The sequence below is a fragment of the Loxodonta africana genome, chromosome 3, assembly GCF_030014295.1.
Source record: "Loxodonta africana isolate mLoxAfr1 chromosome 3, mLoxAfr1.hap2, whole genome shotgun sequence".
NCBI lineage: Eukaryota > Metazoa > Chordata > Mammalia > Proboscidea > Elephantidae > Loxodonta > Loxodonta africana.
Window position 1 is genome coordinate 77,952,656 of NC_087344.1, and position 15,142 is coordinate 77,967,797.

General features: G+C 54.0%; 1 protein-coding gene across 1 annotated transcript; it reads right to left on the bottom strand.

The window, feature by feature from the left end:
• Window positions 1–5,067: 5,067 nt before the first annotated feature.
• On the bottom strand, window positions 5,068–10,743 carry EDN2 (endothelin 2). Its single transcript, XM_010595272.3, has 4 exons — window positions 10,680–10,743; window positions 10,184–10,340; window positions 8,583–8,708; window positions 5,068–5,720 (listed from the first exon to the last, which is right to left on the bottom strand). The coding sequence occupies exons 1-4, from the start codon at window positions 10,741–10,743 to the stop codon at window positions 5,627–5,629; spliced, it is 441 nt and encodes a 146-aa protein (XP_010593574.1). The 3' UTR covers window positions 5,068–5,626.
• Between the last annotated feature and the right edge of the window lie 4,399 nt (window positions 10,744–15,142).

Genomic DNA, 15,142 nt, shown 5'->3' on the forward strand with positions numbered 1-15,142 from the left:
GGGTGGTACAGTTAATGCACTCTGCTGCTAACCGAAATATTGGTGGTTCAAATCCACCCAGAGGTGCCTCAGAATAAAGGACTAGCGATCTATTTCTGAAAAAGCAACCATAGAAAACCATATGGAGCACAGCTCTACTCTGACACATATGGGGTCAGCATGAGTCAGAATCACACGGATGGCAAGTGGTGATGATGGTGGTGGTAGACTATTCTCCTGGGGGATGTTTTCTGAAGTTCTGGTGACAGCTGTCACAGGTCTCCCCTGCCTGGAGCCTCCCCTCCTATGCTAGGTGCTCAGGAAGGCACTGCCCATTCCTGTCTGACCTCTCTCCAGCCTTTCCCATATCCCCGCCTTCTTTCACTCCCTGGAAGGAGCTGAGAAAATCTTCCTCTGCCCACAGAGCCTTTGCCTATGCTGTTCCCTCTCCCTGGAACACTTTTTTCCACCCTCCTCTTTCACTTCACTAACTCTTTCAAAACTTGGCCTGGATGTATGTCCCTTCCTCCAGGAAGCCACCCTGGGCTTCCTTTCCCCAGGGTCCCCATCACAGTGCGGATGTAACCCATCAGAAAGGTGGAGTAGCATAGTAGTAAAGAGTCCAGGGTTTAAATTGCAGACCAGCCAATCAATAGCAGTTGTCTCCTCTATCAATTGGGAATAATAAAAGTAAATTATTGTTTATGTCAATCACAGTCTCTAACAATCTGTTTCCTTGATTGGCTCTCCCAGTGGTCTGTGAGGGCAGGGGCTGTATCTGTCTTGCTCCCAAGAGTCTTCCTAGAGGTGATTATTCATAATTGTTAAATTAACGGATGGCCACATTCCAATGATTTATTGCCCTCATACGCAAATGACTTTTCTGAACTGAAACCCAGCTCCCTGGTCTCTTTTTTTGTTTCCAAGTGCTTGATTTTTTTTTTTTTCAGGCTTTTTCTGTTATTGATTTCTACTTTTATGACTTTATGGTCAGAGAAGATGCTTTGTAATATTCCGATGTTTTGGACTCTGTTAAGGCTTGCTTTATGACCTAATATGTAGTCTATTCTAGAGAATATTCCATGTGTGTTGGAAAAGAAACCATACTTGGCTGCTGTTGGGTGGAGAGTTCTGTATATGTCTATGAGGCCATATTGTGGTTGATTGTGGTATTTAGATCTTCTGTGTCTTTACTGAGTTTCTGTCTGGATGTTCTGTCCTTCACCAAAAGTGATGTGTTGAAGTCTCCTACTATTATTGTGGAGCTGTCTGTCTCACTTTTCAATGCTGTTAGAGTTTGTTTTATGCATCTTGAAGCCCTGTCGTGGGTGTGTAAATATTTAATATGGTTATATCCTCCTGGTATATTGTCCCTTTCATCATTACGTAGTGTCCTTCCTTATCCTTTGTGGTAGATTTAACTTTAAAGCTGATCTCTATTTTTGATCAGACAGAGATAGATAGATAGACAGACAGATAGACAGACAGACAGGCAGACAGGCAGATAGATGGATAGACAGACAGACAGATAGAGATGATTTCCTCTCTTTTTTCTCCTGGGTCGTGGTTGAGTGAGGGGTGGAGGAGTGGCAGACCAGAGCTGAGAAGAGTCCAGTCTCAGTCTCACCTGCCTGGTTACGCATCCATATTACTTAGCCCTGGACACAGGACCTAAGCATGCTGTACCTCGGCTTTCCCTGTGCATGTAACCCAAATAAATCGGGGTCATCATATGTCCCGTTCTGGTCTAGCTCTGCCTAGTGTTCCAGTCAAACAGAACATAAATTTGACTCCAAAAGCCTTGGGAGGAAAAAAAAATCTGTTTTCACCATCAAGGCAGAATAAAGGGAGATTTCCCCCACAAAACCCGAATGTCCTAAAATTTAGATACCTTTTTATCCAGGGTTCCCTTTGACCTGGCAGTTGCTCCTCACAAATTCTTCTCTGCCTGTCCCCAGATGTTAGCCCACCTTCTACCATTCTTCCGGGGTCCAGCTGGGGAGCTTGGCTAGAAGCAGGCACAGACTTTGGGCACACATGATCCTTTGGTGCTATAAACTTCATGCTGTGGAGAGAGGTAAGGCTGGAGGAGGCCAGAGCAGGACTCCCGAAAGTGCAGCACCCGAGCCAGAGGCCATCTTGCCCAGGACTACGGGTCTAAGGGTCACCCCCACTTTCACTGTCTCCTGGACTCCCTCTGCTCTCCTTAATTATCTGGGCCATGCTCTCTGAACTCTGGCCAGGGCCACTGGGACCTGTGCCAAGGGCAGTGAATGGCCTGGTTCCTTTGGCCTCTGATTCACCCTCAACCAGAATCTCATCCCTCTGCCAGGCTTCCATCACACCTGTGGTTCTGGGGCTGCCTCACTCAGCTGCCTGGCCTCTTCCACCCCCGAGAAGCCTTTTGGGTTCCCAAACTGGCAGGGTCGTTTTGATGGGATGCTGGGCTGCCAGGAGTGAGACCCCTCCCCACCGGCATCAGGCTCAGCTGCAATGTGAAAGATGCGCTCTTCCACTGGGCTGGGGTAGGAAGGAAGTGCCTCTAGGGCCCCATTGCACCAGACTTCACCACCCAGGATGCAACACGGACCTCTAACTGACCGAAGTGACTTTGTTTCCCTGCCTCTGTCTCTTCATTCAGGTCTCTGAGTGGCGCAAATGCTTTGTACTCTACTGCTAACCTAAGTGTTGGTTTCAGACCCACCCAGTGGCATCACAGAAGAAAGGCCTGGCCATCTGCTTCCATAAAGATTACAGCCAAGAAAATGCTATCAAGTAGTTCTACCCTGTAACACATGGGGCTGCATGAGTCAGAACCGGCTCTACAGCAATGAGTTTTTGTTGTTTTTTTTTTTGGTCTCTTCATTCACTCTCAGAGCCTCCAGAGACATCTTCCTAAAGCCCAGATCTGACCAGATCTGTCCCCTGCTCACAGACCTCCCGTGGCTTCCCATGGCCTGCAAGAGAAACTCCAGGCCCTTTGAGTTGACCTTCAAGGCCTCTTTGGCATTATCCCCATGGTTCTCCCATCGCCATATTTGAGCCAAAGGAGGCCCACCGTAGAACCTCCTTTGCCATTCCTGCCTTCATACCTTCATCCTTCCGGTTATCTGGAATCCCTCTCTATTTTCTCTTTATTTGATTCTTAAACCCATAAGAACCCATTGCCATCGAGTCAACTCCAACTCATGGTGACCCCATGTGTTATAGAGTAAAACTGCTCCATAGGGTTTTCTTGGCTATAATCTTCCTTACGGAAGCAAATCGCCAGGCCTTTCTTCCATGGTGCCACTGGCTGGGTTTGAACTACCAACCTTAGGTAAGAAAATGAATGCGAACCATTTGCACCACCCAGGGACCTTTACTTGAGTCTCACGCATCTTTTATTTATTTATTTTTACTCATCTTTTGAGGCTACAGGAGTACCACCTTTGTCAAGGAGTCTTTCTCTGCCTACCCGGATCTTTCCCATCCTGGGCTGAGCCCCTTACTATAACATTTCTGTTTAGTGCTCATATCAACCAAGGTAGGGACTACTATTTTTTGTTTTACAGACGAAAAACTAAAGCTCAGAAAGAGAATGAGATTTGTCCAAGGTCATACCGCTGACAGTGGTGATACAAGAATTCAATCAATAAATACTTATTATGTACATACATACTAGAGACTCTGGAGCCAGAACACCTGGTTGAAATCCTGATGCTACCATTCGCTTGCTGTGTGACCCTAGGCAAGTCATTTACTGTCTCTGCGCATCAGTTTTCTCATCTGTAAAATGGGGATAATGAAAGTACCTTCGTCATACATAGGGTTGTTGTCCTGAGGGTGGAATAAGTTAATCTGGGTAAAATGAAGGAGCTCAACATGTGTCAACTTTTACTGTTATTCTTCTATGACCGGGTGAGGGCTGGATCCATGGACAAGGCAGGATTAGAGCAGATTGTAAATGATAATTTCTCAGCTCATAAATATTTCTCGAGAGTTGGCTCAGGCCACACCTGCCACTCCCAGTACAGGGCAGCTGCAGGAAAGGGGCACAGCTTGCTGACAAAGGGATTAGGCCAGAATAGAGGCCGTGAGTCCAGGTGGCAGCCAGCAAGAGTGACCCTGACTGCGAGCTCCCCTGGGACCCAGGTGGGCTGCTGCTTGGGCTCAGGCAGGATCGGCAACCCAGTCCGAGGGGCCTGGGCCACTGTAATCAGAGAAGAGTGGCAGGGACTAGGCTAAGGGAAGGATCCTGAAGCCAGGGCCCTGGAGAAAGAGGGGAAATCTGGGGCTGAGCAGGTCACCCACATCAGCTCCCCAGAGTCCTCTGGTCAGTGAGACATCGCCAGAGCCTCAGACCCCTCAGCAGATGCCGAGGGCCCTCAACTCCGTCCAAGGAGGATGTGGGGCACCAGAGGGGACAGCGCCACCTCCTGCCAGAGGAACGAGAGCCGAGGCTGGGGTTTGTCTGAAGGACACTGAGGTTTCAGACAGGTGTGGATGCCTTCTGCGCTGAGGCTCTGGGATGGGAAGGAGGGGCCCAGCCTCGGGTTGCAGAGCCTCAGCCCCTATCCTGACCCCACAGCCCTGATCACTGACCACAAGGGCTCACACAGCCTCAGAATTCATCTGATCCCACCCTTCGCTGGATAGGTTTGCTATGGCCTTGTAGCCAGCCACTGGAGCAAACATGGGTCTCGGTGCCCTCACATTCTTGGCTCCTTCCAAGCATGCTCTTGAGAAAGGCCTGGGCATAGATTCCTGGCCCGGGGGGGAATGTAGGTCCTGGAACCCTGAGCGTCAAAGCTGCTAGTGGCTGCCCAGGCACGTGGTAGGTAAGAGCCCAGAGAGGCAAGTTAGCAGCTGGAGATGCCAGTCAGGTGGAGAGAGGGGACCCCAGGGCTCCAGCCCCTCACCCTAGGCCTTTTCCTCTCCTTCTTGTGTCCCCCTGACTCCCCAGCAGCCCCTTCCTGAAAGGGACCTCCCATGCCCCCAACCAAGACAAAATACCAGAGTATCATTTTATCATTTATTACAAACACAAGTTCACAGGTAAATAATTGAGAGTCTAAAAAAATACATTAAAATAAATAATTAGGATTCTCAAAGTTCTTACAGCAAATAAGTTATGTACAGATGGGTGAGCAGAGCAGGCCCTTCTCACCAGGAATGTTCTGAGGGCTGAAGGTACGAGGACTCTGGGGACAGAGCTGGAGAGGACAGACAGGGTGGCAGAGACACCAGTCCTAGGGCAGGTGGATCCTGTCCAGCCTCCAGGGCTGGCTTGGGTGTGAGCGCCCACTTGCCACACAGCTGCTCCTGGTCTGTAGGCCGACAGGAACGTGGACTCCAGGTTCACACACTCCCCAGAGGTTCCTTTAGCAGGGCTGCTGGGCCAGGAACCAGCACCAGGAGGCCTCTCTGCAGTCGGGGGCTTAGGGCTTTCCTGGGCAGTGTGACGGTATGGAGCTGCCTGGAGGGAGCTTCCCCCACTGGGGCGAGGAGCCAGGGCTTGTGCCAATCCCAGTGAGCGACTCCAGTTGGCCGGCACCAGGGTCCTCTCCCCAGGGAACAGGCAGAGGGTCTTCCACAAGCCCTGGGCTGCCCCTCTCCTTTTGTCTCCTCATGGGCTTCCTTCCCAATGGTCCTCCAGCTCCTAGCACTATCTCTTCCTCCGCCTAGGGTGTGTGGGCCTGGGATCTTTTGCTGTTTTTTGCTGCCGCCTGGCAAGGTAGATCTTGGCTGCAGAAATGTCCCTGGGAATTGAGAAGGGTCAGCTTAGCATCTCAGGAGCTAAGAGCCATCCAAGTGCTTCCTATGTGTGGCAGGGGTAATGGGGACTGGGACCCTTGCCCGACCTTGGGATCATGGCTGCTCTGGGGTCAGAAGGTGGCCACGGCTGACCCAGCAAGCAAGGTCTGCATATAAGGGGGCCGGGCCAAGCTTAGAAGCTTCCTTGGGAAAGCTGATACTCAACAGTGTCAAATGGGTGGCCCAGAAGAGCCCAGAGTACTGCCCATGATCTGCCTCCCCCTCTAACCTTTGCTCTCGTTGTGCCTTCCAGTCTGTGTACTTTTCTCCCACTCATACTCCACCTACTGAGATGCTACCTGTTCTGCCAGGTGAGCTCAAGGCTGCTGTCCCTGATGGGCCCAGACAGGTGTGGGTCCAGGCAGCCCTTTGAATATGGCTGAGACCAGGTTCGTTTATTCATTCATTCATTTACTCATTCAAGTGGCCACATCCTGGCTCAAAGAATTGGAGCCTGTGAGCCAGAAGGCTGGCTCTGGGAACGTGGGGAGTGTCTCCCCTTTCAAAGCCCCATCTTGGTCTGTAGAATGAAGCAGACGACTTGCCTGACCCGGGGTGAGGGTGAGGGTGATCGCAGGCACAGCAAGGTGAGCTCTGTACACTGTGAAGTGCTGTGCACTTGCAGAGTCTTATCCTGATTATTTCCACCTAAGACAGTTCCTAAGCATCTGCTAGGTCCCGCCCATCTCACCATCCTGCCTTCTCTTCTATTTTCCTGCCTCATCCCAAAGATGGGAGCCCCTGAGGAGCAGAGCCAAGCCCGGCACAGCCAGCCCGAGGAGCCATCAGCAGCAGAGGCAGGGATGGCCAACACCTCCAGAGCTCCCAGTGGGTGCTAGGCACTGCTTGAGGCACTTCACACACATTAACTTGCTGAATCCTTACAACACTCCCCAAAATGAAAACTGAGGCACAGTGAAGTTAAGTGACATGTCCAAGCCTACAGAGATTGCTTGTGGCAGGGCTGGGGTTCATTCAGGTTTAGTCAGGTGGTTCTGGCTCCAGAGGCCGGGCTTTGAGCCTCTGCACTGGATTTTGGGCCAGATGCTGTTTCGGTCCTTGAGTCAGTTCGGCTGAGCAAACATTCATGGTACCTATTGTTTGCTACTTTGGACATGTTATCGGGAGGGACCAGTCCCTGGAGAAGGACATCATGCTTAGTAGAGGGTCAGTGAAAAAGAGGAAGACCCTCAAGGAGATGGATTGACACAGTGGCTACAACAATGGGCTCAAACATAGCAATGATTGTGAGGATGGCGTAGGGCCGGGCAGTGTTTCTCTCTGTTGTACATGGGGTTGCCGTGAGTCAGAACTAACTCAACAGCACCTAACAACAACAACAGTGTGCCAGACCTCAAACTGAGTCACACTGATGCCACCAGGGAAGAGATCCAGTCTGGGGCAGCAGGGAAGAGCAAGCTGATCAGTTGTCCCTCTGGACTGCAGCATGTGGGGGATGCTTGATTCAGACACAGCCTGAATTCCATAGTCCTGATCCCTCAAATGCCCCCGTCCTCTAAGAAAGTCCACTTCCAGGCCCAGTGGTAACCAACAGCCTAGTGGTTAAGAGCACAGACTCTGGAGTCAGCCAAATGCCGCCAACTGCTGCGTGACCTTGGACAATTGGCTTCACCTCTCTGGGCCTCAGCTCTTTTGGCTCCTTAATGGACACCCAATCCTGCCTCATGTGGAGGCCCACGTGGAGGCCCAAGGAAATGTGCCAAGCATACAGGAAGCACTCAATCAGCGCAGGAGCCTCTCACCTCAGCTGCTGGAGGAGCTGTCCTACAGTGGCCCCATGTTTCGTCAGCCTGGAACCTGTTGAAATGGGACTCACTGCCGGGGACTGCCATGGCTTCAGCCCTGAATGAATGGCATTAGGGCCTGAGTGAGGGGCTGTTGGGGCCCTGCAGCACCTGGCTGCAGGCCCAGCCCAGCCCCCACCCCACCCCCCCGCCCTCAGGAGCAGATCCATTTCCACCCCTATGCACCTGGCATCTTTCCTTTCCCGGGAGGGGTGGGGGCCAAGGAAACTGAGCTACTGGGAACGTGTGGTTAGCCTTAGAAAAAGGCAGGTGGGTGGCTGGTCTTCCCAGAATCCAGCCACCTGCAGCAGAGCACAGCCCTTTGGAGGGGAAACAGGCAGAGGTGTAGCCTCAGCTTGAGCCCCTGAGGAGGAGTTTCTTGGAAACCATCCTAGGAAATGGAGCTTGGGATTGTGACTTCAGTCCCTGCTTTCCCCAAATGCTCCAAGTGGAGCAGGGAAGGAACAAAGTCTCTCTCCCCCTTTCACAGATGAGAAAACTGAGGCCCATGCAGTTAAGGGATTTGGCAAAGGCCCCCAGCAACTCTGTAACACCCCTGGGATGTTGCAAGGCCTCCCAGTTCCACATGTCATTTCTCCTCTGGGCCTCAAGTCAGAGTCCAAAGCCCAGTGGACTCATCAGACAGACCAAGGCAAAGGCCCAGCTCCATGTCTGGTTAGCTATATGGCCTGACAGAACAAGTCCAGTCCCCTCTCTGGGCCTGAGTTGCCTCAGCTGTTCCTTAGGGAGAGTCCCTCCTGCCAGGAGTGAGGAGGACATGAGTGTTCTCAGAAGTCCCTGTGCTAGGCAGTAGGAGGGACTCGGGGTGACTTGTTCCCTGCAGAAAGGGATGCTACTAACAGACCCAGGGCAACCTATGGGCCCCGAAGGCCCTGCTCGCCTGACCACCACTCTGCTCCTCTGCTGAGTTTCCTGGACACCCTGCTGCCCAGGGCAGGTCCAAGCTAACAGCCACCCTGGCCCCTGCAGGTGGGTGCGCACCTACCAGGCCTTTGATGGCAGAAGGTGGCACAGGCGGGGTCCCTGGCGCTGGTGCACTCACAGCGCCTTGGCAGGGAGCGGCGCCGGCGTCTTGGCGGGTTTCCCAGGCCGTAAGGAGCTGTCTGTCTGTGGGCATGCAGCCAGCAAGGTAGTGTGAGGTGGGGAGGGGAAAAGAGAGAAAAAGAAAGAGAAAGGATTAGATAAATGATGACCACTGGAAAGCAGAACCGTCCACACTGCACGCTGGGAAAACCACCCATTCTGCCAGGGTGTCAGCGAAAGGTCACCAGCCCCTTTCCTCAAAAAGCCCTGTCACTGAAAGTCAGAGGCTCCTCCACAGAAGCTGGGGAGCCCTGGACAAGGCCCCTCCCCACTTTGGGTCCCTGCCCCCAGGCTTGGCTCAGTAAGCGCTCCCAGTATGGAGAGGAAGCAGGGTAGGGATTGAGGAGTCCCTTAATCCTTGTCCCCGTCCAGACAGGAACGTGATCTCCAAGAATATTCTCAGCTAGCCCTGGAGAAAGGGAGGAAACAGTCCATTTCACAGATGTATGGGCTGCCCCACGCCATTGACTCGCCTGCCTGGAGGGGTAACAAATGTGCTGCAGGGCCCTGACTTTGACTTTAAAATGTTGCCCGTGTGTCCAGACGTGTGTGCAGAATCAGGTGGGGTTGATTTCAGATTCAGAGTCTGGCCAGGGTGGGCAGGTGGCAGGGTGGGAAGCCAGGGCAAGCGGACCAGCACCTGCAGGTCACGGAGCTAATTTCAGATGACATAGTTGGAGCTGTAATGACTGGGAGGCAGACCTAGCACGCAGGGACTGGCAGGGTTCCCACACTGGTGAGTGTTTGGATGCGGATTAGCTCCATGCTCGCTTACGTGCAGGGCTTCTCTTGCCTTCCGCAATTTGGAAAAGGAATTAAAAAAAAAAAAAAAAAAAACCCCAACACAAACACAGACAGAAGCTTCAACTTCAGGTATGCAGTGGCCCGGAGGCAGCATGGAGCCGTGGAACAGACAGCACTGGGCCCCCAACCTAGCTCCGCAGGTGACACAGGGCAGGCTTCTCACCTGTCATTTGGAGACAATAGCAGTGCCTGCCTCTTCGGGTGGCCAGGGGCCTCATACAGTGATAATGCACTTCCAGTGCTTGGCATAGGGCCGGGCACAGCCAAGACATGGGTGCTGTCATCAATCCTATTATTATTGGAAGACGGGGCAAAGGCAGCATGGCAGAGCGGGCCTGAGCTCTGGCATCCACGGATCCAGGATGGAGTCCCCATCCTGCCCCATCACTTACTCCTTCCTGTGTGATCTTGGGGATGGCACCTAATCTCTCTGATCTCAGTGTCCTGGTCTGGAAAATGGGGCCAACTCTTTCCAGCCAGGCTATTGTGAGAATTCCCTGGAGACAGCCCTCTGTAGTGCCCAGGCTGGCCCTCAGGTGGGAACTAAAACAATTGCTAACTATTGACATTAGCCCAATGCCTCCATCTGGAGGCGGAGGGAGAGCTCCACTGTGCCAGAGCTCCTCGCCTGTCAGCAGCCCCCACCCCAGGTCCCCGCCCCTAGCAGCCCCGCCTGGCTCCCCTTGGCAGCTCACCCCGGAGTGTTCACCCAGATGATGTCCAGGTGGCAGAAGTAGACACACTCCTTGTCGAGCCAGGAGCTGCAGGAGCACCGCCGAGGCCGCAGGTGGGCGCCCCAGGCACGGGCTAAGGGCGCTGGCTGCTCTGTGGCTGCAGCGGTCTGGCCTTTCCCTGTACGCACAGGAGGGAGAGAGAATCGAAGAGGTGGTTCAAGGTGCCTGGGACGGCCGGGATAGGGGGACCTATTGGGCCCCTCCTCTTGCATAATCGAGGAAGTTGGCACTGCCACTGCTCAGGAGTGCCGTGCCAGCCCGGGGAAGCCCCGAGAGCCCCTTGGGAAGTGCCAGCCCTGCCCTGTTCTGCTGCACTCTGCACTGCCAGTGCCTGGCGGCAGCCACCATGCTCCCGCTCCGTGCGCCCCCAGCTGGTTCAGGGACACCGCAGCCCCGGAAGAGACCCGCACGAACAGCCCCAGGGGCCGCAGTGGCTGGCGAGGCCAGGGCGGCTCACCTTCGTGCAGGGCCACGAGCAGGGCTAGAGCTACGGAGCACCAGGCCGTGGGCACGGCGACCATGGCGGTGGCGGAGCTAGCGCTGGCTGGACCGACCGGAGCAGTGAGCGCCTGTTGCCAGCGTCCTGCTGCTGAGCGGAGCCGAGCGGGTAGCTCTCCGCCTTGGTGCCCTGTGCAGCAGCTTATTATACCAGGCGCCGCGCAGCGTCCCGCCCCCGCGGGTCCAGCCCTGCCCCGCTGCACCGGCGGGCAGGGTGCCAAGGGCACCGCCTCCTCCCCAGGCGCCCGGCCTGCCCAGGCCTCTGAGGGAGGGGTTCAAGAGGGAGGGGGAATGCCTCTCTCCCACTCCCCGCTCCTCCCTCTGCGCCGGGAGCACTTTGGGGAGTCTTGAGGTTCCCCTGCAGCCCCCATGGGCCCCACGCAGTCCCGCTGGGCTTCTCAAGTACTTCCAAAGTGCCCCAAGCCCCTTCCTAACTCTCCCTGTGACCCCTCAGAGCTGAGAGTTTGGAAGGCACAGGGCATCCCATGTTCAAAACCCTCCCTGCTCCTTGGAGGAGACCCTGCCCCGTTGCCTCTCCCTCAACCAGGTTGAGGATGCCCCTTTCGTTGTGTGGGAGGCGAAAGGCCTGCTCAGAGCTGTGTGGCCTTGGGCGAGTCATCACCCTCTCTGGGCCTGCTTTTCTCAGTGAAGGACACCACTCACCAGCCTGGAGCCGTCTCATCCCCAGCTCACCAAAGAACCACCCCCCTCTCTCCCCTGCCCAGGCTTAGGGGCAGGAGTCCTGGATCCTTCTAGAAGCTGTTCAGCAGTGCAGCCATGACCAAGGATGTCCCTCTTGGGCCTCAGTTTCCTTGTTTGCAAAATGAGGGCAAAATCGGGGGATTCTTAAACTGTTTGGCTCATGAATTCCCTTTAGACTAAGAAGGTTGCTTCAGGTCTCTTTCCAGAAGATGCCCCTGTGGGCACACACACAACACGCCCCGTGAGTGGTCTCCCGACTTGGGCACTTGGATGTGGCAGGATATCTTGTTTCATTTCAGTGGCTACTTTCTGCAAAAAAGGTGTGTGTGGGGGGATACTCCCTGGGGATGGCATTCTGCTCCTGCTCCTCTGGTGGCCCAGAAGCCACGCCTCCCTGGGGACAAGAGCAGAGGTGCACTGGAAAAGGCAGTCGCTGTCCGTTCCTGCCAGGCCTGGCTCAGAGTGCACCTCCCGCCCAGTGTCTTCTCGGGGGACCCTGTCTCCAGCCACAACAGGAAAAGCCACAACAGGAAAGGCCCTCTTGTTCCTCGGAACTCCCAGGGCCTGGCTCTCATGCCTGCCTGAGTCATGATGTTCTGGCTTATTTGTCTGAGCGTTGGAGGACAGAACTCCAGGGCCACAGGGCCCAGAGCCTCATATCCAAGCCTGCCTGGCACACAGTAAGAGCCCAGGAGTGTTCTCTGAGAGAGGGAAGGATGAATGAACAAATGTTTGGCTTTAAAGTATGGAAATTATGTCCTTGGGAACCCAGGCACCCAATTTTTAGTTTCTGTATTCAGCATTCAGCAGCTTTTTAGTTACTGTATTAGATATTTATGAGGGGAGAAGAGATGACCACAAAGAAATAGGCAGCTTTGCATCTTCCTAGAGTGTGTCCGGAAACCCTGGTGGCATAGTGGTTAAGAGCTACTGCAGCTAACCAAGAGGTTGGCAGTTCAGATCCACCAGGCACCCCTTGGAAACCGTATGGGGCAGTTCTACTTTGTCCTATAGGGTCGCTGTGAGTCGGAATCGGCTTGACGGCAATGGATATACAGTGAGTATATACAGTGTGCCCACCAGAGTGTGCATGTGTGTGCACGCATGTGTCTGTGTGAGATCCCGGTAAAGCTGAACAAAACTAAGGGAAAGAGATACCTGTCAGCTTTGTCTTCCTTCCCCACCCTGGGCCAGGTCGAAGTGGAAACAGGAACCAACATTTCCTGAACGCCTACTGTGTGCTCAGGGCACTTACAATTCTCCCTCACTGCGAGGCCATGAGGCAGCTGTTATCATCTGGGTATCAGCTCCACTAATGCCCAGGAGGAAACAGAGGCTCGGAGAGCAGCACCTTGGCCAAGCTCAAAGTCGGCATTAGAACCTGGATCTTGGTCTTTCCTGCACACCCTGAGTGACTCTCCCTGCAGTGCTCAGTGCCCTCCTCACATCGCGTCTCTCTAAGAATTTACAAGAGCATTTCTGGAATGAGGTGAGCTATACTCCCTGTCCTTTCTATTAGCCTCAGAGAGCATATAAATACAGAATAAGAGGGTTGGGGATGGGGGGCGGGGGGTGGGGTGGATGGAGAATTCAAACTACTGAACCATGAAGAGAAGAAAGAAGAAAAAGCAGGTCAGCTGGGAGAAGGAAGGGGTCAGGGTGGGGAAGAAAACAAACAGGGAGGCAGATAGACAGGTAGGGAGAGAGAGGGAGAACAAGGAAGCAGCGTGTAGCGAGGAAGAAATAACTTGGATTTGAGAAAGTAAAGGAGAAAAACCAGAGGGAGTCAGAGCAAAGGTTCTAATGTGTCTAATCGTTACACAAATGCAGAATGCCTGCTCAGGACAATAGGGAACTAGAGGCTTCGAGTCTGGGAAACATAATAGAAGAATTAAACGGACCTAGGGACAGGTTCCCTCCCTGGTGTGAAAGCAGGATGACGACAGGGCAGGGGCCACTGCTGGCTTGCAGGGTCAGGTGGGGAGCTGCAAACTGGCCTGGCTCCGGTTTCCCTCTCCCCTGTCCCAGGCTCAGGCTGGGCACACAGGGCTCCCATGAAATGGAGAGGCCTGACCCAGGAACCTGAGTGAGCCCAGATCTTAAGGGATGAAATCATTCCGGGAACAGCCCTACTCCACTGGCTAGAGTTGGTTTCCAGGTAGAGAAAATTAAGCTGAGTTAAAAATAGTTGGCCCCGAGCCCCCTCTTCCTCCCCAGCTCTCTCCGCCTGCACTGTCCACTGGCTGGACAGGTACTCCTGCCCCTCCTGGCTGCACTGCCCTCTGCCTTCACTGCTCTGACCCCCACCAGCCACCCTGCTGCACCCCTCACCCCAACCGGGCCCTGCTACCTGCCTGGGTTTGTAAAGGCTGCAGGGAGAGCGGCAGAGATTTACGAAGGTGAAGGCACCCTGTCAGAATTTGGAAGGAATCGTTTTATCCATGAAATATAATTTGCTCCCCCGAGGCTTGATGGAGTTCCCGAGTGGTGCAAATGGTTAACATACTGAGCTACTAACTGAAAGGTTGGAGGTTGGCGCCCACTCAGAGGCACCTCGGAAGAAAGGCCTGGTTTCAGCCACTGAAACCCTTATGGCCACAGACAGCTCTATTCTGACATACGCAGGACTTGACGGCACCTGGTATTACTTCTGTAATGCTTGGTACCAGCCCAACCAAGACGGGGAGGTTTGGGTGGAGGCAAGGCTGGTAGAAGGGGGCAGTTGAGGTGTATTTCTGGGTGAGATTCTGCGCTAGAAGCTGCCCCTTTAGAAATCCTTTCTAATCTTCACTCCTATTTGGTAGATGAGATAACAGAGGTCCCAAGAGGAGAGCAACTTGCACAAAACAGTGATGGGACTGGGCACATGCTCTTGGCTACTAACCCAGCCTCGCCCTTTCCCATGCCCCAGTGAAACTCTCTCAGGGGCCCAGGCTAAGCCTGGTGTCCTGGGTCCCTTGGGAAGGGCTATCAGGAAGGATCCCACTGGCAGGTAGGCTGGGTACTGGAACAGGGCTAGGCCATCTCCCTGCACACCCTTCAAGCCCTTCTATAATCCTTGCACTAAGAGTAAATTAGGTCCCATTGAGCAGCTGTCCAGCAGTGGTGTAGGCTGCCCAGGATGCAGGATGCATAGGAGGAGGACTAAATGTCCTGGTGATACTGTCCAATGGGGCAGGGATGGGTTGGAGCAGATGCCTGGTGTCCCAGTCAAGGCCCTGGACCAGGAGTCCTTGTCCCAGCTTTTCTATTCGTGCTATGTGGTCTTGGGTAAGTCCTGTCCCTTCCTGGGCCTCAGTTTCCCTGCCTTCCCATTGACAGTGTGGGGCCCTCTCTGCTCTGACAGCCTATGACATTTAGAATCTACTTAACCTGAGTTCAAAACTCCCCAAATGTCAGCCCTGCAGACTCTGTGGCTGTATCGCTTTTGCTCCCAGCTTGGGTCCCTCTGCTCTCTCATCTCTGGACAAGCAGTCATTTCCTAGTTCTGTTTGCAGCCCCAGTGGAAGGGACATGGCATCTTGGTTGCAGGCACGCACTGTGCCAGTGGCTTAGCCAAGCAAGCAGCTGGGGAAAGGGGCTGGCTGGGGGGGATGCCCAGAGCCTACAGGGAAAGGGGTGCTGGGGAAACCTTAGCCCTGGAGCTGACCTGGGCTGGGGGTTTAGGGACTTGAGGGAGTTCAGATATTCCTGCGCCACTTGTCCCCAAGGGTGTAGGTT